The 26,182-nt window shown below is 35.4% G+C and overlaps 1 protein-coding gene across 2 annotated transcripts in view; it reads right to left on the reverse strand.

Moving 5' to 3' along the window:
• The window catches only part of LOC121385968 (myotubularin-related protein 10-A-like), a 45,986-nt gene that overhangs the window by 12,915 nt on the left and 6,889 nt on the right, over positions 1 to 26,182 (reverse strand). The window contains exons 3-12 of one of the 2 annotated variants that reach the window (XM_041516773.1): positions 16,019 to 16,085; positions 12,552 to 12,688; positions 11,347 to 11,425; positions 10,087 to 10,169; positions 9,720 to 9,864; positions 8,365 to 8,488; positions 7,460 to 7,547; positions 5,169 to 5,257; positions 3,349 to 3,479; positions 1,579 to 1,728 (exon numbers count right to left, since the gene is read on the reverse strand). In XM_041516773.1, coding sequence (XP_041372707.1) covers positions 1,579 to 1,728; positions 3,349 to 3,479; positions 5,169 to 5,257; positions 7,460 to 7,547; positions 8,365 to 8,488; positions 9,720 to 9,864; positions 10,087 to 10,169; positions 11,347 to 11,425; positions 12,552 to 12,688; positions 16,019 to 16,085 — 1,093 coding nt within the window. Of the gene's footprint in view, positions 1 to 1,578; positions 1,729 to 3,348; positions 3,480 to 5,168; positions 5,258 to 7,459; positions 7,548 to 8,364; positions 8,489 to 9,719; positions 9,865 to 10,086; positions 10,170 to 11,346; positions 11,426 to 12,548; positions 12,689 to 16,018; positions 16,086 to 26,182 lie in introns of both variants that reach the window. The other variant, XM_041516765.1, reaches the window with a different exon arrangement.

Genomic DNA, 26,182 nt, shown 5'->3' on the forward strand with positions numbered 1-26,182 from the left:
TCAAAAAAAACACAAAACAGCACATATCACAACCTGATTCTTCTGAAATAACAAAACACATATAAACTCCTGATTTTTTTGAAAAATTCCACATATCCCACAAGCTACTAGTAATTCTTCTGGAATAAAACAACACATATCACAACATTGTCGATGGAGGAAATAGAGATTATTATACAAGCTTGTGTGTCGTACTGATTTTACGAAATGAGTGTCAGGAATTTTGTATTGCCCGAGCAAGAGTGATTGTAATACATAAGTCCTGACATGAGTTTCATAAAATCAGTACAACACACATGTGAGTGTAATCATTTCTTTATTTTACGAAATGAGTGTCAGGAATTTTGTATTGCTCGAGCAAGAGTGATTGTAATATATAAATCCTGACACGAGTTTTATAAAATCAGTACAACACACATGCCAGTGTAATAATTTCTTTATTATTCATATTAGTATTCTTATGTTTTATGAATAACAAGGACCGTCTCAAAATGTTTGAACCACAACTAGAAGGAGACGATGAAATGATGTCATATTTCAAACGCAGTCTGAGCTAGGACTGGAGAAAACAACGTCATGTTATGACATGACATTACTTCCCAAAATTACCTCATCACACTTGTTATTACACGAAACAGTTATGTTGAACCATGTGGATAATAAATACCATTATGATAATGATTTAGTGTTTTCCCTAGAAATTTGGCAAGGCATGGTAGACAAAACACTTTGGGGGCAATTTTGACCATTTTCAGGGCACTTTTTTTGCATTAAAGACAAAAACAATAATTGAAATAAACAAATGTAATTAATGTTCTTGCTTTAATAAATGAATTTCAAAATATATAACAGAGATATTTTTATTAATTAATAATAATTTTTTTAGTGTTTTATGAAGGCAATTTTAGAATTAATACCATCTATTGCGTTAAACAATAGATGAATTTATCAACGTAAGTTGCACTGGTGGTTTTGGCAATATGTCATAATTTAATGCAGGTATCAAGTCAGGTTTTGGCCATTGGCGATTCATAGGGGAACTTTTAGTGACCATATTCCCAGCATGCACCTTTCTTTTCCTTTTTGGCAGTAACTTGCCACGAGGAAGACGCTAACTTTATATCTTAATTGGAAAATTAAATGAGAAAAATTGTCTAGCAAATTATTGAAAATGAGAAGAAGCAAAAGGCAGAGCAACAGCAGATGGGCATCTGGAACCACCACAAGAGCGAAGGCACAAGCTACAGTGACGATCGGCAATTCGGATGAAAGTCAGAATGCACAACGGGCGCAGCCAGCCGATGAAATGGTGGAAACTTGAGAAGGGTTGGGTCAGCCTCTGACTAACAACAGTTCTTCATTAGAATCTGCGACAACAGGTACGCGTAGGCCAATTGTAACACATGAAAGTACGGGAATTGTTCCCATTGTGAGCATTCATAATTTGTTGGGTTGCCATATATTAATTATTGAAAAAGGCTTTTTTAATCTGATTAAGGCAAGATGGTGCTAGACTAGTGAGGCATGGTGCTGCACCATGCAAGAACAAGCTGGGGAAAACACTAATGATTTCTTTACCTTTCAAGACAACAGACTGACATCTTATGGAGATCTTGTTCACAGCATTAGCAACACACTGAAAGCACCGTGAAATGTTCAACAACCATTGAGAATTCTCCAGCGAGGAGTACCATGCCATCTCCTGGCTAATAAAGTCTTTCAAACAGTCTGAAACACAGAATAGTATCATTCTGAACACTACTTCAGGTTGTATACCACCAAATCAAATCCCACAGACGACAATAATAACATACATGTATGTGGCTAAAACTCATACCTGCAGCGTATCAATCGACAATTACACCACACATATAAATACTACCACCCTTCACCCTTAAAGTGAATCAGAAAAAATTGGGGGTGAAGCTCCTCATTTCAGAGATAACGAGTAGCATCTATGACTATCCTAGTTCCGCACAAAATTTTAGTACTTTTTTTAACAGGTATCCCATACATGTTTCAAGCACAAGGCTACTTGACACAGTGGTACTAGATGAAATAAAATTGCATAAATATTTTGCTCTTATGAAACTAGTTTTTTTTACAACCAACACACTCATAATTATCACTGATCACAGGACTTGTGGAGTTAACTGCTCTATCAAAAGTTGGGTGCACCTCGAACTGAGACTCATCCAGAAGTTAGTTGGTTTAGTACTAACGTTAGGGTTTATGCTATTGTTAACAAATCACTAAATGCAAATTAAAATAAATCTGGCAAATATATCTCATTATTATATCACCAAAACAAATGCTAATTGAAAAAACTAATAAATACAATTCTTTAAAGTCGCAGAGCCTAGTTTCAACCCATAAAAACTGACACATGGTTTGGTTAATCTACAAACCTGCAACATATCTGGATCAAGTTACAATAGAGTGAAACAAGAGCCTGTGACATTGAAATGGAGAAATACCCTTAAAAATAGATTAGAGCTTGTCTCCCAAACCAGTTTTTCTCATATGAAAAATGTACAGGTTAGCATTATACAGTGAAACAGGACAAGCTTGGTACCAAGTAAAATATCTGGTTTAAAGGGGTATCCGGTTTAGAGAGGTTCTGTTTTGTACTGACATTTAAATGGGGACCTTGAAAAATGTCTGGTTTTGAGAGGTTTCACAGTATTAGTTATTTGCAGCTCATAAAATAAACCATACCTTTAAACAAATGATGTAATTAAGCAATCACCTGTATTACATTTTAATTACAGTTCTATATCGTTGGACATATAGTTACGGACCACACAGATCTATAATGAGAGAGGAAACCCGCTGCTGCCACACAATGAGCTACTCCTTCCGATTTATTTCCGAGAAATAGCCTAATGGGCCCACTGATGGGCATTGATCCATACATCACCACATTTTCATTCTCCCAAATCATAAACTGACCTGTATCAGTGTTCTCTCCAGTATTCAGGAAAGCGATGGAGGGAATCAGTAAAGCTGGTTCCATTTATAGGAAGGGATGGTACCTAAGATTTGCAGGTTACAAGTACTTCGAAAATGTCTTGTAAACAATGATGAACCTGATTACTCTGGTAATTCAAGACGATGGCATGACTTGTGATTTTGGATGGCGACCTAAATAAATGGATGGCGGATATTACTATCGCTGCCAATGGATGGCGGGTGTATTGGAATTAAGTCTTAAGAGATGGCGGGCCTGCCATCGCTTATAACATGTAGCGAGACCCCTGTATATAAAGCAGCCACCTGTCCTAGAAGGTAACTTTTTATGTCTTTATCACTACAGTAAGATTGAATAAATAATAGATATGACTGTACCTGACATGCAGATATCTTTGAGCTTGTCGAATGAGGACTGCAGATCGCGGACAGACGGACACTGTTTGGAGAGATCAACGATCACCAGGTCTTTACACCCAGCAGACGCCGACCTGACGGCAGACAGCATTCTGTGGAGTGAAAAAAGGAAAGGAATGTTTGAGAAAACCTCTGCACATTTTTTTTTTTTTACTACAAAGACGATTAGAGCATATTGATATATTAATCATCGGCTATTAGATGTCAAACATTTTGTAATTTTGACTTCTTTTTATTTTTACCGACACCACTAAAGCACACTGATTTATTAATCATTGGCTATTGGGTGTCAAACAATTGGTAATTTTGACATACAATCTTAGAGAGAAAATCACTACATTTTCCCATTAATAGCAATGGATCTTTTATCTGCATCAAGCCTTTGATATACCAGTCATGGTGAACTGGCTGGAACGGGGCAAAAAGAGGAACTTTGTTTTGTTTAATGACACCACTAGAGCACATTGATTTATTTTAATCATCAGCTATTGGATGTCAAACATTTGGTAATTTTGATATATAGTCTTAGAGAGAAAACTCTTTTATATGCATCATCCCACAGACAGGATAGCGCATACCATGGCCTTATAACATAAAAGTGGTGATGCACTGGCTGGAACGAAAAATAGCCCAATGGGTCCACTGATGGGGATCATCCCCAGACTGTGCACACATCAGGCAAGTACTTTACCACTGAGCTATGTCCCACCCCAGTTTGTTTTGTGTCATGGCACCACTAGAACACATTGATTTATTAACAACTGGCTATTGGATGTCAAACATATAGTCGTCGTGTTATGTAGTCAGAGGAAACCTGCAACCTTTTCCATTAGCAGGAACAAATCTTTTATATGCACTTTTCCCCACAGACAGGACAGCACATACCAGTCTTTGAAATACCAGTCGTGGAAACAAACCCAATCAGAGAATATGTCCACAAAATGTTTTAATTCTTCTATGATTATTAGAAGTGAACAGGTGCGCCACATGTCACAGTTAGAAAATAATATCAGTGAACTTTGACCCAGAAGTGAACTGTACAGGCCTTCTAGATTATGGTAGCCCCACTCCCATGGCTAGTGATATTCAATGTTGGGCTAGTAAAAACTACTATTGCCATGGCTAATGGCTAGTGAAAAAAAGAAGTCAAATCTTGCAGTTAAGTCTATTTTGTAAATATGAATATCCTGTCCCCACCCCAACCCCTCAGTGTTAGTGTTTTTAAGCAGTATCTCCCTCTTTAGGTGACATATCTGATTATTACTATTATTCAGTAAAGTAGGGCTAGTGAATTTTTAATTGTGGCTAGTAAATGTTTTAAATCACTGATCCCATGGCTAGTGGATTTTATAAAAATTCTAGAAGCCCTGACTGTGTAGTGAGACCTAAAGTAATCAGAAATAGAATTCATTAGATTATTTCTTTCAAATTAAAGTGAGAAGTAAATATGTAAATATTTATTTAACTACGCTCTACGTTTTCTAACACTGACCGGTTTCATTTCTCATAACCTTAAAGTGATATAAACTGCTACTACATTTAACAAATACACTCTAGATATTTATTTCAGCATTTACCTGTTTCAAAATTCATCAACTTGGAAAGCAATGTTTACTTTTGAAAATGTTACTCAATTTAACAAATGGGTAAAATTCCTTAATATATTTTTTTAATAATATATATATAAATATTAAAATTGTGATACATTTGAATACTAATATGTTTTGTACCATATTTTGTACATGTGTGACAAAAACAAACGGAGTTCTGTTTTCACTGACTTGTTTTCAAAATCCTTGAATTCTGACTCTGGACAAATCTGAGACATCCTCACAAGATTAGCACCATTAGTATATGTGAAAGACCATGTCTGTAAAACAAAATGTTTTATTTGCATTTTACAAACATATCTACAGGTATTAGACATAAAAACAAAACAAAATTTCAGTCATAATTGGAACAGCACTAATATTCATTATATGACTGATATTAATTTAAAAATTAAACTGGACTTCGCTTTTATGATTTACATACTCCAGTTATCAAAGACAAAAGTTATCTCCCTCTTTCCCCAACCCACTTGACAGTTCACAACATATAGTTCCACCTACATCTCATTTGTCCGACCCACAGCTCCATTCTCCCCACCTACTTTCACATTCTCCCCTCCTACTTTCCCAGTCTCCCCACCCACAGCTCCATTCTCCCCACCTACATTCACATTCTCCCTATCTACTTTCCCAGTCTCCCCACCCAGTTCCATTCTCCCCACCTACTTTCCATTCTCCCCACCTACTTTCCATTCTCCCCTCCTACTTTCCCATTCTTCCCACCCACAGCTCCATTCTCCCCACCTACTTTCCATTCTCCCCTCCTACTTTCCCAGTCTCCCCACCCACAGCTCCATTCTCCCCACCTACTTTCACATTCTCCCCATCTACTTTCCCAGTCTCCCCACCCACAGCTCCATTCTCCCCACCTACTTTCACATTCTCCCCATCTACTTTCCCAGTCTCCCCACCCACAGCTCCATTCTCCCCACCTACTTTCACATTCTCCCCATCTACTTTCCCAGACTCCCCACCCACAGCTCCATTCTCCCCACCTACTTTCCATTCTCCCCTCCTACTTTCCCATTCTCCCCATCCACAGCTCCATTCTCTTCACCTACTTTCCCATTCTCCTCGTCAACATCTCTATTCTCCCCACCCACCTCCCAACCTCTAAGTTAACATGACACTTATTTCAGTATATTTGTTTGCTTTGGCTAAGTACTGTTTTTAAAACTATTACTGTACAGAGACATGAAGTTAAAACTGAGTATAACAAATATTTTGAAAAGTCACTAGCCACAGGGCTAGTGGGTTTGTGAAATCCACTAGCCCATCAAGATAAAACACTAGGCTGAATTCCAGATCAATTATAACTGAATTTTTATATAATTTTTGTAACATTACACATTTACGAGTATAACAGTAAAATAAAACAAACACTTAAATAATGTTGTAACTTTCAGTTTTTTGTCGTGTCGTACGTTTGGTCTTTTGTCAAGTGTGATCCATCATCATTGTCCCGTTTTTGCTTTTGCCCTATCCCCGGGGAAAAATAATTTAGCAAACTCATGGTTGGTATCTAAACCCACTATCAAAATAATTAAATTTAAATGAGGGTACGACAGTGTGACACATGGTAATAGATGGTTCAGTGTATTTGGTAGTGGGCCTAACAGGGGGCCCATTGGCCTACTATTTATGTCGCCAGGAACCATGATGCCAATTGCTCAAATACAGGGCATTATCCCGTGTCAGACCAATATCAAAAGAATAGAACAGCGACATCTAATCCGTTGGTAATTGATGAACCAAAAAAAAGGTATTATCTTGTATCGGCAGCTGTGACGCATTATCCAAACCTCTACACATAATAGGCCAAGCCGAGCTATTGCATGTGCAGTTACCATTAAAGTAAATTGTTTTCCTGATTGCTGATAACCACATGTAAGCAAAGTGTTAAATTAGAAAACAATAGGTAAACAAAACAAACACTGAAATTTAAAGCATGACTGGGGTTTACTTTATTGAGATTAACCTGTCGTCACGATTGGTGATTTCCAAGTTCTTAGCCTAAAAAATATGTAGGAGATTAATTACCACGTGACGTGTCCAACCAATCAAAACATGCATGTCATTAGACTTATTTCCTGTGCCAGAAACTTGAAATGGAAAAGTAAACAATGCATGCTGTAACTGTGACGATGTAGAGATAGCATGTTACTGCAGTTTGCAGACCTAGTTCAAGAGGATTATTATTATATACTGATTCCGTTGTTGATATTATTCGATGACAAATGTCACAATCAAATTTATTAAACAAAATTTCAGCTGAGAGAAAAAGAAAAAACAAAACACGATCGAGTGATAAGGAGGGCTAGTGGGCTAGTGGTTTTGCATTTCTCTCTAGCCCAGACTTAAAAACCACTAGCCCAGACTTAAAAACCACTAGCCCAGACTTAAAAACCACTAGCCACGGGCGTCGGGCTAGCGGATTTGTCGAACTCTGGTTAAAAACTCACTGGGAAACGGTTATTGTGAAACTGTGAAGCTGCACGGATCAAATCTGCATTAAGTAGACAGGTAGGCACAACAAAATACTCTGGCAAGCTGAAACAAAGTAAACAAATATATAAATTGTGTATTTCATATAAAGCGATAGATTGCTTTTGTTACTGTCACCACTAGAGCACACTGATTAATTAATTTACTGTATGTTGAACATTTGGTAATTTTTACATGTAGTTCACTAACGAGGGGAGTATAGTAGCCTAGGTGGTTACATGTGCTTCTTAGCAATGCAAGAAGTAACTACTAAACACTCTCTGATGGGAATTGGCAATTGTATGGCATGGATAGCCACACGAGACAAGCACATGTTGCAGTTGGAGAGACAAGGACTGGGATGTGAAGGTGGGCAAGTAAAAGAAGCTGAAAAATAGGAGGAGCTGCCAGATCAGGAAGAAATGAGATGGAAGTCAAAGGAGAGAAATGAAAGGGGACAATGGGATAAATTTTTTTATATAAAAACAAATTAAAAAATTGACAAGTACACATAGTCTTTCAAGGAAATCCAGTACCTTTCTCCATCAGTAGCAAGGGATCTTTTATATGTACCATCCTACAGACAGGATGGCACATACCATGGCCTTTGATATATCAGTCATAGCTGGAATGAGAAATAGCCCAATGGACCCACCAATGAGGAATGCGCATTGACCAACCAAGCATCAGGCAAGTGCTTTACCACTGGGCTATGTCTTACCCCTTAGAAATTGAAAGAATAAAACCACAAGACTGTGGATGATAAAAGATAACTAAATGATACAATCACATGATTAAGGATGACCCAGAAAACAAAGGATACAATCCTCATAATTATGTTCTCATAATATTAATATGCCATGTTGAGAAGTAAAATTCTCACCTCATGCTGATGCTAAATTCATGGTTGACATCTGCCACTCTCCAGTCTTTAGAACAGTTCAATCGCTTCAGTTCCTGTTCCCAGTCTCGCTTCTCAAAAAACAGGGGAATCTTTAGTCTGTTTTCTGTAACAAAATTACACAGTCTTAATGTTTCTCAAAAAAAACCCAGGGGATTCTTTAGTCTGTTTTCTGTAAGAAAATGACACATGCAATCTTAATGTTTCTAAAAAAAAACCCAGGGGAATCTTTAGTCTGTTTTCTGTAAGAAAATTACACATACAGTCTTAATGTTTCTCAAAACACAGGGAGATTTTTAGTCTGTTTTCTGTAAGAAAATTACACATAGTCTTAATGTTTATAAAAAAACAGGGGAGTCTTTAGTCTGTTTTCTGTAAGTGAATCACAAACAGTCTTAATGTTCCCAGTCTTGTTTCTAAAAACTGTTTTAACAATCATATTTATATTTGTATTTTTAAATCATGTAGATACTTAGGACAAGTATCTCTGTATTTTTAATCATGTAGATACTTAGGACAGGTATCTCTGTATTTTTTAATCATCTAGATACTTAGGGCAGGTATCGCTGTAATTTTTAATCATGTAGATACTTAGGACAGGTATCTCTGTAGTTTTAAATCATGTAGATACTTAGGACAGGTATCTCTGTAGTTTTTAATCATGTAAATACTTAGAACAGGTATCTCTGTAGTTTTGAATCGTCTAGATACTTAGGACAGGTATCTTTGTATTTTTGAATCATGTAGATACTTAAGACAGGTATCTCTGTAGTTTTGAATCGTGTAGATACTTAGGACAGGTATCTTTGTATTTTTGAATCATGTAGATACTTAAGACAGGTATCTCTGTATTTTTAATCATGTAGATACTTAGAACAGGTATCTCTGTATTTTTGAATCATGTTGATACTTAGGACAGGTATCTCTGTATTTTTAATCATGTATATACTTAGGACAGGTATCTGTATTTTTAATCATGTAGATACTTAGGACAGGTATCTCTGTATTTTTAAATCATTTAGATACTTAGGACAGGTATCTCTGTATTTTTAAATCATGTAGATACTTAGGACAGGTATCTCTGTATTTTTAATCATGTAGATACTTAAGACAGGTATCTCTGTATTTTTAAATCATGTGGATACTTAGGACAGGTATCTCTGTAGTTTTCAATCATGTAGATACTTAGGACAGGTATCTCTGTAGTTTTGAATCATATAGACACTTAGTACAGGTCTCTCTGTATTTTTGAATCATGTAGATACTTAGGACAGGTATCTCTGTATTTTTGAATCATGTAAATTCTAAGGACAGGTATCTCTGTATTTTTGTATTACCTGGAAACTTGCTGTGATGTCCGTAGTCGTAAGCGAACAGGAGATCAGCTCGTGTGGGGTACGCGTGGTGAACTATCGCGTTCGTCACAGTCTTCTTCTGTTCCTTGGGGCAAAACTTGAAACCAAACGTGTGGATTTGAAGATCCTAGAACATGAAAATATTAGACCATTAACAAATGGACATGAATTTTTTTTCATTTACATTTATATTCATGCAAACAGGCACACACCTTGGCTAACTGGACTGTCTGTCCATTACAGTGGGTTAGTTGTTAAGTGGTTAGTGAGAGAGAAGTCAGTGTAGTGGCCTCACATCTACTCACTGAGTTGCTATTTCTATTCTTAATGATATCACTGATGATCATACCTTACAGTGGATTTCTAGATACTTGGTGAGGTTAGAGACAGAGTTTCCAGGCAGCAGCTTCTTTTTCTTACCACCAGACACCACTGAAATACACACAGATACTGAAATAAACAAACACTGAAAGACACAAACACACACTGAAATACACAAACACACACTGGAATACACACAAACAATCACTGAAATATACAAATACACAACACAAACACTGAAATACACACAAACACTGAAATATACACAAACACCCACACTGAAATACACAAACACTGAAATACACACACACACACACACACACTGAAATACACAAACACTGAAATACACAAACAAACACTAAAATACACAAACACTGGAATACACAAACACACACTGAAACACACACACTTAAATATACACACAAACACTGAAATACACAACACAAACACTGAAATAAACAAACACTGAAACAGACCCTGAAATACACAAACTAAAACACATACTGAAGCACACACAAACACTGAAATATAAACACAAACACTGAAACACACGAACACTGAACACACGAACACTGAAACACACACATAGACACCAAAATACACAAACACACACTGAAACACGCATACTAAAATACACAAACACTGAAATACACAAACAAACACTGGAATACACAAACAAACTCTGAGATTCACAAACACTGAAATACACACACATGTACAAGCCACTTTTCAATCTACACTAATTCACTGGCGAATCGGGGGGGGGGGGGGGGGGGCCCCCCCCACCCCACCTGTATAAAGTGCCCTTTTTAATAACTTTTTATCTTTTTTTTTTTAATTCATCATTTGCAATATACAACATAAATTGCCCTGAAAACATGTCTCTGAGCATCTGTATTTTTCTGGGAAGCATGCCCCCGAACCCCTCTACAGAATCGGATTTCGCTAATTTTTTGGAGCTCAGCTCATTTCCCAAAACAAAATCAAAGTTGCCCATGTTAGAATTTTGTGACATCCACCGTTACAAAATCCTGGATTCACCCTGTAATTTAAAAAACTAATTATACCCCACAATACTTTTGCTTATTAAATATTATTTATAAAAATTCATGTAATGAAAATCTGAAAACTGTTATAATGTAATACTCATTATTTGTTTGTTTAATTTTAGTAAAAGATATGCTGGGCCCTGTTTTACGAAACGATCTTAGCTCTAAGATCACCTGGCTATACACCTGAGGTGATCTTAGTGTTAAGATTGCTTCGTAAAACGGAACCTTCGTCTTACCTTGATATATACAGTCAACTTTTGTAAGTGGAATGTCATGTTCACCTATCAGCTGACACCTGTCTCGTTTATTCTTCGGCTGAAATCAAAATAAACTATTGAAATTTTTGAGCCATAATAAATCAATATAAATTGCATTAAAATAACATTAATTATGCTCATAAATACAGGGATAGCTCTGGGTGTATAGAAAATTTTGCCACTTTATCTAATGAATTCCAAAACTTACAGAAACGCACCTTTATTTTCAACAAAATATCAACCATAGCATGAAATTCTTTCGCCACATAAAAATAAAATTTGCGAGTTGTTTTTAGAATGAGCAATTAGCGAATCTGGTGAGTGCCAGAGCTAGCCCTGATGTGGATCATTATTAATTAAATGACGACCCAGGTTGATATGTACTCCAAAGAACCTATTTGGACCTAGAAATGCTGTGCTGAAAATGGTTACAAACAGTTGTAGATAGTATTAGATATTAACATTACCCATCAAAATCATATTAAAGGACCTAGTTGGTTGTTAACAGATTTAGATAGTGTTAAAATAAACTTCACCCATGCAATAATTAAGCCACAAATCTAGAACGACCATCGTTTACAATAGCTAAAACACTATTAAGAATAAACTTTACTAAAGAAATGCCCTACAGAAAAACTATTTAATTTGGTTACAAAGAGATAAAAAAGATTTATAAAGACTACCTTGAAGTAGGTTACAAACAGATGTAAACTTACATCGTGCACTATCTTGAAGTTGGTTGTGTTAAGATATTAAAACCTAGAAAGATTATCTTGAAATTGGTTACAATAGCTAAAACCACAGAAATAACCATACATTTTGGTTACAAGCAGATATAAATTTCACCCATACAACATATAAAACCTAGAAAGATTATCTTGAAATTGGTTACAATAGATAAAACCACAGAAATAACCATGCATTTTGGTTACAAACAGATATAAATTTCACCCATACATGTTAAAACCTAGAAACTATCTTAAAATTGGTTACAATGGCTAAAAAACCCCACCCCCCAAAAAACCCCATGTATTTTGGTTACAAAGGGATATAAACTTCACCATGCAAACACTTCTAAGACTATTTTGAAGAATAGGCAGGGTATTGGTAGTGTTAGATACAAACTTTATCTGCGTAACATGCTAAAAGACCTATAAAAGACTGCTATAGTAACGTCTTACCACCTCGTAGGACGATCTGTCGGCTGTGAGAAAGGCGATCTTGAAGTTTGTTACAAACAGATGCCCAGACAGACCCTGTTTCCGGTCAGAGTACGGGGCGAACTTGAGAACTCTGTCGGCGTGGGCGATCACCCGTTCTCCTGAAACGCAAGTGCTATTATTACCCATATGGTGAAGAAAGATGAAGATGACGTTTGTTTTGTTTAATAACACTACTAGAGTGTGTGTGCGCGAGTATTTTTAACATGCCCATATACCACTACGGTTTCAGACATGTCTGTCTTGGGCCAAGTCTCTGGACAAAATACTACTAGAGCACATTAATTTATTAATCATCGGCTACTGGATGTCTACAATTTGGTAATTTTTACATATAGTGTTAAGAGAGGAAACCCATTACATTTTTCCATTAGTAACAAGGGATCTTATATGTGCACCATCCCATAGGCAAGATAGCATATACCACAGTCTTTGATATACCAGTCGTGGTGCACTGGCTGGAACGAAAAATAACCCTATGAGCCCACCGACATGGATTGATCCTAGACTGACTGCGCATCAGGTGAGTGTTTTATCACTGGGCTACATCCTGCTCCCCACCCACCCCAATATGGTTAAAAATTAATCGGTTCATATCAAAATGTTACGTCTCACTAGAATGTAAAAATTAATCGGTTCATATCAAAATGTTACGTCTCACTAGAATGTAAAAATTAATCGGTTCATATCAAAATGTTACGTCTCACTAGAATGTAAAAATTAATCGGTTCATATCAAAATGTTACGCCTCACTAGAATGTAAAAATTAATCGGTTCATATCAAAATGTTACGCCTCACTAGAATGTAAAAATTAATCGGTTCATATCAAAATGTTACGCCTCACTAGAATGTAAAAATTAATCGGTTCATATCAAAATGTTACGCCTCACTAGAATGTAAAAATTAATCGGTTCATATCAAAATGTTACGCCTCACTAGAATGTAAAAATTAATCGGTTCATATCAAAATGTTACGCCTCACTAGAATGTAAAAATTAATCGGTTCATATCAAAATGTTACGCCTCACTAGAATGTAAAAATTAATCGGTTCATATCAAAATGTTACGCCTCACTAGAATGTAAAAATTAATCGGTTCATATCAAAATGTTACGCCTCACTAGAATGTAAAAATTAATCGGTTCATATCAAAATGTTACGCCTCACTAGAATGTAAAAATTAATCGGTTCATATCAAAATGTTACGTCTCACTAGAATATAAAAATTAATCGGTTCATATCAAAATGTTAAGCCTCACTAGAATGTAAAAATTAATCGGTTCATATCAAAATGTTAAGTCTCACTAGAATGTAAAAATTAATCGGTTCATATCAAAATGTTACGCCTCACTAGAATGTAAAAATTAATCGGTTCATATCAAAATGTTACGCCTCACTAGAATGTAAAAATTAATCGGTTCATATCAAAATGTTACGCCTCACTAGAATGTAAAAATTAATCGGTTCATATCAAAATGTTACGCCTCACTAGAATGTAAAAATTAATCGGTTCATATCAAAATGTTACGCCTCACTAGAATGTAAAAATTAATCGGTTCATATCATACGCCTCACTAAATGTAAAAATTATCGGTTCATATCCTCACTAGAATGTAAAAATTAATCGGTTCATATCAAAATGTTACGCCTCACTAGAATGTAAAAATTAATCGGTTCATAACAAAATGTTACGCCTCACTAGAATGTAAAAATTAATCGGTTCATATCAAAATGTTATGCCTCACTAGAATGTAAAAATTAATCGGTTTATATCAAAATGTTACGTCTCAAAATGTTATGCCTCACTAGAATGTAAAAATTAATCGGTTCATATCAAAATGTTATGTCTCACTAGAATGTAAAAATTAATCGGTTCATATCAAAATGTTACGTCTCACTAGAATGTAAAAATTAATCGGTTCATATCAAAATGTTATGTCTCACTAGAATGTAAAAATTAGAATGTAAAAATTAATTGGTTCATATCAAAATGTTACGTCTCACTAGAATGTAAAATGGGATGTATAACACATCATACAATTGGCAGACTGTGACTGTCCCCGAGCGTACCAGAGTGTAAATCAAATGAGTTCAGTCATATGAAGTAAAATCGATCATGGGTAATAAATAGGATATTAAACTTGCAACCACTTTGTATCATGTTTATGTCCCTCCGAAATAATTTTCATTATCGATTGCTTTTTAAAGCTTGTGACAACTAAAAATTGTTTCATTTGGTACGAAACATGATACGAAATGGAAGCTTGTTTAATATCCTATAATTATGTCATTTCAGTGTTAGATTAATTAGGGCATAATAACCCATGTTTTTTAATTTGTATGATATGGGGGAGGGGGGCTGGGGGGCTAGGGGGTCTACCAGCTGGCCTGAAAACTTTCCCCAATGTATTTCTAGCATTCTAATCACAATATTAGTTGTAATCCATGTATAAATGCATTAGAGATTCATGTAACTGTTCAATAGTATAGCAATTATGGCCCCCATCTCTCACAAGAATGGGAGCTTGTATGCCAGTTTGCTGGCATTTATAACTGTAGCAAACATAGTTATGCCTGTGACGTAAATCAACCTATCTATATGTATATCAACAAAATGGAAAAAATACTCTATTCTAATCAACTGTTTGTTGTTTCTGAAAAATAAATCATCTAATTTTTAGTTCATCAGCTTTAACTTCAATGACAATGACCCTTCCCCAAGGGTAACATTCATGAGTCGGTGCATGTGACCATTATCACTTGGTGAACACCCATACATCACATATGATATCCATCCATTAAAGGAATCAAGTGTTAAAAGACATTAGAGAAAAACTCTAACCAAAATATACCACATTTTAACAAAGTTTGAAATCATTTTTCTAAATCATACAAAAATCCCCTAAAACCTAAAATCATCCTCCCCTAAAGGACCTGGCACAGTCTGGACCTGGGGGGGGTGGGGTGGGGTGGGGTGGCTCGGATATTAACTTGGACTTGCGGACTCTATTATCTACGTTTGCTGGACACCTTTTATGAATAGCTTAAACCCTACAACTCCTTCTACCCCACCCACCCACCCTCAATCCACCAGTCTACAACAAAATATATACAGTGAAACCCCTCTAAACTGGAAACCCTTGGGACCAAGACAAATGTCCAGTTTTAAGAGGGATCTGGTTTTGAGAGGTTAAGTCCTGTACTGGTTTTTAAAAAGGGACTGGGTAAAATGTCCGGTTTTGGGGGAATTCTGGTTTATAGAGGGTCTGGTTTTAAGAGGTTTCACTGTACAATATTATACACTGTCAGGTAAACAGAATGTCTCTGAACACAAAGGCCAAAAACATGGAAATTGCAATCATATATATAAACTCCCAATAAATTCCAATCACGGTGTAACAAGCTGAAAGTGAACATAACTAAGTGATTACCTTTAAACAAGTTGCCCGGGTCTGGGAAGCCATCAAAGAAATCATTGGCAGACCTTTCTACTTCTTCCTGAAAGATATTCATCAATTAGGCAGTAAGATGGATTGCCACAGCAGCTCTTGACGGCACAGTGGTAATTAATTGACATCTATTACTGTGCAGTTCAAGATAAATACAAGGTACAAGGCAAACCTGCCAGGTAACGAAGGTACAATACCTGAATACCTGCTGGTTACTTGTAAAAAATGTAGGACAAAAAATGAACAGTGAGTAAGATAACTGTACCAGAACCTGTGCCAATAATGAGTATATTAAAACAAGAATCAACAACAATAACCACACTCCTTCTCCCACCCACCCCCTCCCCCAAAAAACAAAAATCTCCAACTAGTTCTGAGATAATTAGCATGTTAAAACTTTACCTTTACTTAAAGTAACTACTGTGTACAATCTGATTAAAATTAGCTCTACTGGTATATGCCAGTAGATCTAACAGCATTACGTTGACTCCCATGTCCAGGTGACATTTCATCTATAAATAACAATTTAAATATCGACCAATTACACTTCGCCTTTTATAGCGTTATTCGGGAGCATACAAATTATAAAAATATCGGGCGAGACTATTTATGCAATAGGCAAACTTGTTGGTCTATTTCAACATTGAAAAAAACAGGGTGAAAAGTGCAGTAATAAACTCTGGATTGTATACTGGTATAAACAGATTTTATTGCTATACAATCACGGGTTTTTTTCGGTTTTGAAACAAATTTTATATAAAATGTTATATTGAAATTAGTTTCCGGCATAATTCGTAATTCACCCGAATCATTTCGTATACCTTTGGCATAAACCTGAATGTTTTCAAATTCTTTTCAAATCACTGGCATGATTTTGCAAGTAAGGTTTTGATTGGTCAAATGAAAGGTCAACTGGACATGAGCTCCAACGGGCTGCTGTTAGATCCACATATAATAGTGGAGCTAATTTTAATTAGATTGTACTGTGTACATAGTACAAAATCAGGCACATGTGTAGGGGGTTTCGGGGATTGAAGCAAATTTTCTGAGGGACTCGGAACACCCCGATAAAATTTGCTCACCTGAAATTTAAATCAGGATGTATGTCACAAAATTAAATACTAATTTGGATATTGATTTTAATAACAAGTCTTTTACTACATGTATGTAAAAACATTCACAAATAAGTACCATCTCCTCACACATGTCCAAAAGTATACTTTTAGTATTACATCTAACATACACTCTTTCAGTCTTAATAATATTTCATATTTCTGTACTATGAAATTCTTAGTAAAGTAATAGTTTATATTCTCATAGTATACACAGTATAAAATCTTGCCCTAATAACTGATGCTATATACATATGTATATGCTACTTATACTGTACTAGCATTAAACAGTTACCAAGAAAATTATTTAAAACAATCACTTTTGTGTTTTAGTAAGCAATTTACCATATAAAATAATTTCCCTAAATAAATGTTTTTCTACCTTCACTATTTTTTTTTCAACATATAACACTGGCATAGGAAGCAGGAGGGAGGGACAAGGGGGCATGTGTTCCCCACTTTTCATGATCCAGTAGTACCAGCGATGGTTATATACATGTATACATGTGTGTGTACCCCAACGTTTTGGCACCTTCATACATCACTGTACATGTATATGAGAAATGTGCATTAAAAAAAAAAAATTGCTTGATCTTACTGTGACAAATTAGTGAATATCTATCAAATACAATATAATGTGAAAACAATTCTTGACAGAAAGCCTGATCAGTACCCTCAATGTAAACCTGTCTTTTCTTTCATCATTTTTTGTTTGTTTACATTCTGGATATAATTTAATTATATTTTCTCTACATCAGTTTAACATAACATGAAGTCACAAACAAGATTTGATATGCTCGTATCGCATGCCCAGTGGGTGAGCACAAAGTACAAATTTAATACATTTTCTTTTTTTACCACACCATTACCTTATCTGCTGACTCTTTACTGTCACCAAATCTCAACAAAGAAGAACACCAACATTGCATCCTGTTTAAACTTAATTTATATTACCACACCAAAGCAAATGTGTAAACTACTGTTTTATATTTTAAAGCAGATATTCTAAATGTACAGTCGAACCAGTCTCAAACAGACACTTAAAAAATATCAGAATAGCAGGCTGGCCCCTTTAGAACAGGCGCTCACTTAACAGACAGTCTGCTATTTGATTTGTAAGATTAGTAAGATGGCTTCATTAGACAGGTGGCAGCAAAACAGAGGTGACTGCTAAAGAGAGATCTGTTAAAGGAGGTTCGACTGTATCACCGCCAAACATGATGCATCATGAAACTCTCTAAAAACAAGCATTTGTTTCCTCTTGTACATGCTATGATCAAATTGACTATAATCAGAAAGGAAGTGTGATGTCAGCTGAACAGAGATAAAATTACTGCATTTCCACACATTTTGCAAACCCGGAAAAAGAATAGTTCTTATATACATGTACATTGTGTATGTGTGGGTGTGAGAAAATGTGGAACTTCTCAAACTCCTGTTCATAATCTAAATACCAGTAAGTAACATATTACTAAAAGTTGTATCCTGGGAAAATACTGTAAGAAGATGTCCTGTTCACCATGTAAATAAGTAAGCTTATTAAAGAGACTATACACATGTATATCCGGAGTTTACTACTATGGTAACATATTACTAAAAGTTGTATCCTGGGAAAATACTGTAAGAAGATGTCCTGTTCACCATGTAAATAAGTAACGTTATTAAAGAGACTATACACATGTATATCCGGAGTTTACTACTATGGTAACATATTACTAAAAGTTGTATCCTGGGAAAATACTGTAAGAAGATGTCCTGTTCACCATGTAAATAAGTAAGCTTATTAAAGAGACTATACACATGTATATCCGGAGTTTACTACTATGGTAACATATTTAAGATATACCAGGGCTTCTAGAATGTTTATCAAATCTACTAGCCACGAGATCAGTGATTTATGATATTTACTAGCCACGATTAAAAATTCACTAGCCCTACTTTACTTTAAGTTAATACAATTTTACTAATAGTAATAATATCACCTAACGAGGGAGATAAGAGCTTAAAAACACTAAGATTGGAGGATGGGGGTGGGGGCAAGATATTCATATTTACAAAATATACTTAAATGCTCCATTTAACAATCTTTTTTTCACTAGCCGTTGGGCATGGCAATGGCAGTTATTTACTAGCCCAACATTGAATATCGCTAACCATGGGAGTGTGGCTACCATAATCTAGAAGCCCTGTGATATACAGAGCCTTTTTGATGACTAAAATTAGATATTAAAGATACCTTCTTATTTAGGTAGATAGGTAGGTAACTAGTTTTACATTCTCATATACCAGTATTACCACTAGGTTTTTGAACATTATTTTTATTTAGGATATCAGTGTCTGTATAAACGAGGTGTTTGTTGCCATCCTAATGTTTATAGTAGTCAAAACTAGATTTTACCGTATAAAATTTCATACATATGAAAAACCTCATATACATGTATATCAGCCTTGGTGGTGCCATGGTTAGGCCATCGAACATAAGGCTGGTAGGTATAGGGTTCGCAACTCGGCACCGGCTCCCACTCAGATCAAGTTTTAATGACTCAATGGGTAGGTGTAAGACCATTACACTAGCTCTTCTTTCTCACTAACTCCTAACCCACTGTCCTGAACAGACAGCCCAGATAGCCAAGGTGTGAGCCCAGGACAGCGTGCTTGAACCTTAACTAGATATAAGCATGAAAATAAGTTGAAATGAAATATACATGCAGGGAACATTTTGTTTTAAAAATTTTGATTAGCGACAGTCGCGAATCAATTTTAAAATTGATTAGCAATCACTTATTTTGATTAGCGATTTCTGTAACATTAGTATGGTTTTTTAAAACAACCTTGCTCGAACTACGTTTGCTGCGTGACGTCAAAACTATTGGGAATAGACGGTCGATTAAGGGGTCATTTCAAAACTATATGCGCTATACGATGTGCTAACTAATTTCACCTTGTTTTAAAAATTATTCTTGTCAAAGTTTCACGTAATTATTTTTAAAAAATGACACGATTTTTTGTTTGCAAATTGTTGAAAAATATTTACTTCAAAGGCATTCGCCACAGGAATAGCACTGGTTATCGCATTACCTATCGTTTGGCCTATGTCGTGGAAGCGCGAAGTGTTTTTTCTATCAGTGGAATATTTGGGGGTTAAGGACGATCTTCAAACTTTAATACTGTCAAAAATATGCATCGCGACATTTAGCGATACGTTTTAATATTGTGTAGCGATAGCCGGAAACTGCATCGCGTTTCGCGACGCGATACTGAAAAAAATGTTCGCTGACATGTATTATGAAAAAAGAAGAAAAAAAGAGACTTATACAAACATTAGCAAATGAGCACATTTCCTCAATATATGTAACTGAAGTTGGCAAATAAGTAATGCTACTAACAGTTGTAGTCTCTGAAAATACTGAAATAAGATTTCAGTCTAAACAAGCAACATTACTGATAGTTGTATTCTGAAAATTTTGGGAAAGAAGATTTCACCATCCAAATAAGTAACATTATTAATAGTTTTTGTATTCTGAAAAAATAATGAAAGAAGATTTCACCATCCAAATAAGTAACATTATTAATAGTTTTTGTATTCTGAAAAAATAATGAAAGAAGATTTCACCATCCAAATAAGTAACATTATTAATAGTTTTTGTATTCTGAAAAAATAATGAAAGAAGATTTCACCATCCAAATAAGTAACATTATTAATAGTTTTTGTATTCTGAAAAAATAATGAAAGAAGATTTCACCATCCAAATAAGTAACATTATTAATAGTTTTTGTGTTCTGAGAAAATAATGAAAGAAGATTTCACCATCCAAATAAGTAAATTACTAGTAATTGTATTCTGAGAAAATAATGAAAGAAGATATATATTCAGCATCTAAATAAGTAGCTTTATCAATGGTTGTATTTCAAGGAAACACTGAACACTACCATATACAAAAATGTGACAGCTGATGATTAGTTACGACAGATGTTGTCATAACACATATCAAAACTAACCTCTGTTTTTCATTCTTTGCCGTTAGGTAGCACATTACAAATGAGCATCTCCTCTGGTCAAATTCCCAACTTTAACCAGAACATTGATACTAATGTGTCTTTGACTGGTAGCATATGTGATAGCAATTATTGTCATAAAGTGTTCTTGTTATGTATTAACAGCTTTGCACCAAAATGTGATGCCATTCATACAGGGTGTAAACAAAATATTATTATCCCCCAGATCAATGACCATGTCAGGATTGGGGGAGCCCTGAATCACTGCCTTACATAATCATTTTAAATAGTTATATCAAATTTATCAACTAAATCAAATACATATGACATCATACATGTAGCACTGATATATGGAGATATTTGATTGTATAAAAACATAAGATAAATGAAGAAAGAGAGAAAACAAAAAATCTAGGAGAGAGAGAGAGAGAGAGAGAGAGAGAGAGAGAGAGAGAGAGCAACACCCCCCCCCCCCAAACCCAATACAAAGATTTTTATAGAAAAGAAAGTTTTTTGGGATTTTGAGGGGTGGGGGAGGGTTGAGTTTTTTCCCCAGTTTACTTGTGGATGTCAAATAATCAGCCTTTAGAGAAAACCCTCTACATTTTCCCCATTAGGATCTTTTATATGCACTTCCCCAAACAGCACAGCACATAACGTGGCCTTTGATATACCAGTTGTGGGACACTGGTTGGGATGGGGTGGAGGGAATAAAGAAATGGGTCCACTGATGGGATTAAATACTTCAACCCAAGGAAAAGTCCTCCTCATTAGATAAAGCCATTTCAGATTTTCCAGTTCCAACCAATGCTTGATCACTTGTATACGGTACCTACAAACATATATCCATCACCCTCTGTGGGAATTTAATGTACATACAAAAGACCCCCTGCTGTAAATGACAGGAATAGCCTACACTATGGTGACAGTAAAAGTTTATTTTGTTTAACAACACCACTAGAGCATATGTATTGATTTATTAATCATCGGCTATTGGATGTCAAACATTTGGTAATGTTGACATATACATGTAGTCTTAGAGATGAAACCCGCTACATTTTTCCATTAATATCAAGGGACATTTTATATGCACCATCCCACAGACAGGATAGCATATACCACAGCCTTTGATATATCAGTTGTGGTGCACTGACTGGAACGAGAAATGACCCAATGTGCCTACAGACGGGAATAAATCCTCAACCGACCACGCATCAAGCGAGTGTTTTACCACTGAGCAACGTCCTGCCCCCCCCCCCCTCCCCAATTGTGACAGTAAGTTTCTTCTCACTTTCTAGGCGATGATGTAATTAACATAGGTCATAGTTTAAACAATTGGAAAATGTCCAGGGTGCATTAAACAAGCAATACTTTCAATGGAAAAGTAACTGTGTATCTACATGTCTATAACAAACTATTTACACCCCCCCCAAAAACAAATCAAAATAACCACATGAAACTACACAATCTCCCCCCCCCCAAAAAAAAAATCCAACAAAACAATATAAAACAAAAAAACAACAAAAAATAAACAAAACAAAACATACCCCCCCCCAACCCCCCCAACAAAAACAAAACACAAAAACCACATAAAACAAATATAAGTTAGGTCAGGTCAGGTCATAGGGTTTTATGTGCACATTCAGAACAAACTGTTGTAGCGCATGCCTGTCGTGGGCACAAGAGCCGGCCTTGGCCGGCTCCTCCGTCCATGACAGGAAAGGGGGGGGGGGGGAGAGGAGGGGAGAGGAGGGACCGCCTGCACTGGCAGGTGCAAGGGAGCATCAGCAGCCCGATCAAGTCGGTAGCAGGCGGGTGAGGGTGGTGGTGGTGCTATGGAATTTTGAATGGAGCAATTAATGCCAAAGAGAAAGGGTGCGCAAGTTTGATTGAGGAAATTTGGCGCAATTTTTGAACGGTCGGTTGAAAGGTAAATGGCAGAGCTAGTATAGGTTTTGATATTAGTGAATCGAGAGTAGCTTCTTAATTTAGACCTCTACGATGCTGTGGTGTCTCTCTAGGTTGCCCATATGGTCCTTAGAAAGGGCCTGACCGCTTCTGGTTGTGGCATGACAACCCAGGGGAGACAAAATATAAGTTAGTGGATTCACACTGTATATCATTTGGTTATATAAATTATTACACAACACAAAGATGAATACGTTAGATGTATTACTATATATGGTAAACTCTGTTAATGAACATGAACCTAAAATTAGGCTTGGATTATCAAATGCCAATAATACATGAAATATGACTATTTGCTATAATAATTATTATGACTACTACATACCATCCCAGCTTAATAACCACAGTACAAGCACAGTTGAGTTGAGTTTAGCAGGCACACAGACAAAACATTAAACATGACCTCTTGACACAGCTAGCAGGTTAATATATACCACAAGGTTTCTGCCAAAGGGTACAAAGGGTAAAACCTTGGAAATTATTGGATACATTTATATAATTTTTAGAAAGATTATAGTAATATTTATATTGTAGAGGCACTAATTATACAATGCTTCTAGTGATATTCAGTGTTGGGCTAATAAATAAGGACTACTGCCATGCCTGACGGCTAGTAAATATTTTGGGTCAAATCTATTTTGTAAACATGCCACAACCCCAACATTAGTGTTTTTAAGCTCTATCTCCCTCTTTAGGTGACATATCTGATTATTATTATTATTATTTTGTAAACTTTTATTGACTTTAAAGAAAAGTAGGGCTAGTAAGTTTTAAATTGTGGCTAGTAAAATTTTTAAACATTCTAGAAGCCCAGGGTCCAATTTCACAAAACATCGTAAGCCAAGTTTTGCACATAAACATAAATCTACGACTAAACCACCATTCTTGTTACTATTATAGTACAACAAATATATAGTCAGAAATACACATATTTCATTTTCTTTTGTCCTTAAAACACTCCAGCTTCCGAAATGATGCAATTTTCTGTGTGAAATAGACGCCAAACACGTGTAAATGCACGACCGGTATAACTGCTAGTAGCAGATGTAAACTTACGATGTTTAGTGAAATAGGCCCCTGTTATCTGTTTTTGTTTTGTTTACGTACCCTCAAATTATTTTATGGCAGAAATCCTGACAGGTCAGTATGCAAGTCTCTGAGAATTGTAACCCATTTAACAGTTACACACAAAACTTCCAGGTAACTCTTCCTTTTTGCCTAATCCACAATGGGTAAATGATGTCTAAATTTAATGTGTGAATAAAAAAAATAGAAATGATGTCTAAATTTAATGTGTGAATAAAAAAAATAGGTTACACAAAATTAGATTTATGTGAGCTGTGTTGAAAGGAAATGATGACTCTCACCCATTGGGCTATTTCTTGTTCCAGCCAGTGCTCTACAACAGGTATAACAAAGGCCATGGTATGTACTATCCTGTCTGTGGGATGGTGCATATAAAAGATCCCTTGCTGCTAATCGAAAAAGAGTAGTCCATGAAGTGGCAACAGCGGCTATCCTCTCTCAATATCTGTGTGGTCCGTAACCATGTCTGACACCACATAACCGTAAATAAAATGTGTTGAGTGCGTTGTGAAATAAAAAATTTCCTTGATAACTCACAATTTTCAGAGGCCTGAGTATGAAAGGATTATGATTATGTAGAAAGGTGGTCTCATAGAACAGGTGGTTGTTTAATAACAGAGGTGATTGTTTAAGCAGTTTTTTCCATATTACATGTTAACTACATTATATATATAGTATATAATATATATATATACATATATATATATATATATATATATATATATATATATATATATATATATATATATATATATATATATATATATATATATATTTACACACACACATATACATACGCACACACATATGTTATTCAATATCTAGATGATCAATTCTAGTAGATACTTGACAATGTACATCCTTGATCAGGCATTATACTGCGTTCGAGTGTGCTTATAATTAGTTTTGACAACTTCCGACTTGAAAACAACATCTGAAATGCTCCGTAGCTCATATTCTTGACTTGTAAACTCAAAAGAAAAAAAAAACTAAGTGAGCTACCTTAACCTTTCTTAGAAGTGCACCCGAGTGCAAACAAGTTGTAATTACGAGTTTACAACTCAGAAATATTAATTTCTGATCACACCCGAATGCAGCATTACTCTGTGATCTCTAATTTACAATTTTATAACCCGTGTGAAATATCAATAAGGTTCCATGAATTTAGACATTTTTTAAAACTAGATGTCCTAAAATACAATATTCTGCATTATATAAGTATTAAAAATATATATAGAGTTGAAGTAAAATTCATCATGATAAATGCTAGTAAATGCTATTGATATATATTTTTTTTAATTAAGAATTATTGCAGTCCCTTCAACTGTTCATGCTACCAATTTACCAGCAACTGCATGCACCCAGTGACAACAAGCAGTGTTTCTGCCAGAAAGAAATTTTTGGCTATGGCACTGTGGAATTGAATTCAACCACAGTCAACAGGGGGTATGAGGGGCCTCCCCTAGAAAGAAAATGGGTTACGCTTAGGGTTAGGGTTAGTAAAATCATACAGTAATGGTAAGAGTAATTAATTTTGTCAAAAGGTTTACTTAAATAAAAAAAAAATCAGCAAATATTTTGGGTATGGTGCCATACCCGTTTTACCTTCTGGCAGAAACCCTGACAATACATTGTAAGTCTTAAAATAAAAAAACAAAAAACAAACAATACCAATTTGAGATAAAATACTTGTACAATGACCCAGAATCAATTTGTTATTTGGACAATGAACATTGTTGAATCAGTTTATTCACTATACCATGTATTACTGAATTGGTTTTATGTTGTATACGAGATATTAAATTGTTGAATGGGTTAGTTTTCAAAAAACAAACAATACCAATTTGAGATAAAATACTTGTACAATGACCCAGAATCAATTTGTTATTTGGACAATGAACATTGTTGAATCAGTTTATTCACTATACCATGTATTACTGAATTGGTTTTATGTTGTATACGAGATATTAAATTGTTGAATGGG

Source organism: Gigantopelta aegis, chromosome 2, assembly GCF_016097555.1.
Source record: "Gigantopelta aegis isolate Gae_Host chromosome 2, Gae_host_genome, whole genome shotgun sequence".
In the NCBI taxonomy this organism is placed as follows: domain Eukaryota; kingdom Metazoa; phylum Mollusca; class Gastropoda; order Neomphalida; family Peltospiridae; genus Gigantopelta; species Gigantopelta aegis.